At 54.6% G+C, this 1,054-nt stretch overlaps 1 protein-coding gene across 1 annotated transcript in view; it reads left to right on the top strand.

Moving 5' to 3' along the window:
* Positions 1 to 750: 750 nt before the first annotated feature.
* Positions 751 to 1,054, top strand: part of NDUFAF4 (NADH dehydrogenase (ubiquinone) complex I, assembly factor 4) — a 4,370-nt gene continuing 4,066 nt past the window's right edge. Inside the window, exon 1 of the mRNA XM_010573439.1 lies at positions 751 to 884. Within this exon, the coding sequence (XP_010571741.1) occupies positions 751 to 884 (134 nt within the window). The remainder of the gene's footprint in view (positions 885 to 1,054) is intronic.

The following is a 1,054-nucleotide window of genomic DNA, read 5'->3' as shown; positions in this document are numbered from 1 at the left end:
TACAGGAAAGACACTGAGGTGCTGGAGCGTGTCCAGAGAAAGGCAACGATGCTGGTGAGGTGCCTGGATCACAAGTCTTATGAGGAGCAGCTGAGGGAACTGGGGTTGTTTAGCCTGGAGAAAAGGAGGCTGAGGGGAGACCTTGTTGCTCTCTACAACTACCTGAAAGGAGGCTGTAGTGAGGTGGATGTCCATCTCTTCTCCCAAATAACAAGCTATATGACAAGAGGGAATAGCCTTAAGTTGCACCAGGGCAGGTTTAGATTGGATATTAGGAAACATTTCTTCACCAAAAGGGCTGTCAGGCATTGGAACAGGCTGCCCAGGGAAGTGGTGGTGTCACCATCCCTGGAGGTAGTCAAAAGACGTGTAGATGTGGTACTTGGGGACATGGTTTAGTGGTGGACTTGGCAGTGCTAGGTTAACAGTTGGACTCAATGATCTTAAAGGTCTTTTCGAACCTAAATGATTCTATGATTCTAGGAGAAGACCAAGTTCCGAACGCCCAAGTTTTGCACGCCCACAGTAGGAAGCACAACATTGCGCAGCCCACAGATTCTGAACAGTACTGGGGAATTGTCCAGATTTCCATATGGAGTATGTCTTCTAGATGGTGTCTGCTTACAAAATTAATTTTCTGTCACTGAATAAACCAGTGAGGTGCCTGTAAGCAAATGTTACTCACGTTAACTAGAGCAAGAGCCATAACATCCCTAAACACCTCCATGTCCCCATTATCCAAGTAAATACATGGAGAGGTCCACGAAGAGGCTGAGACACCTCACGCACACCGGAGGCCCCCCCGCTGCCGTTACGGTCGTCCCACCGACTCCCACCCAGCGTAACCCCGCCGATCAGCCAAGCGGCGACAGCTACGACATGACGTATCGGGGGGGCCGGCAGGGAAACGCCGGGTCGGCCTTGGGAGAGTTCCCCGGGGGGACTCGCGCGGCCCCGGCTCCCGCCGGCGGGGGGGGCCGCTCCCCGCGGGCTCCGGTCACCCGGGCGTTTAGAGCCGCCACGGCGGGACCAAACCGCCGCCCCTCACCGCCGC

The sequence above is a fragment of the Haliaeetus leucocephalus genome, unplaced genomic scaffold (assembly GCF_000737465.1).
Source record: "Haliaeetus leucocephalus isolate CR32 unplaced genomic scaffold, Haliaeetus_leucocephalus-4.0 Scaffold384, whole genome shotgun sequence".
NCBI classification, from domain to species: Eukaryota; Metazoa; Chordata; class Aves; order Accipitriformes; family Accipitridae; genus Haliaeetus; species Haliaeetus leucocephalus.
This window is presented reverse-complemented; position numbering and strand designations above follow the sequence as displayed.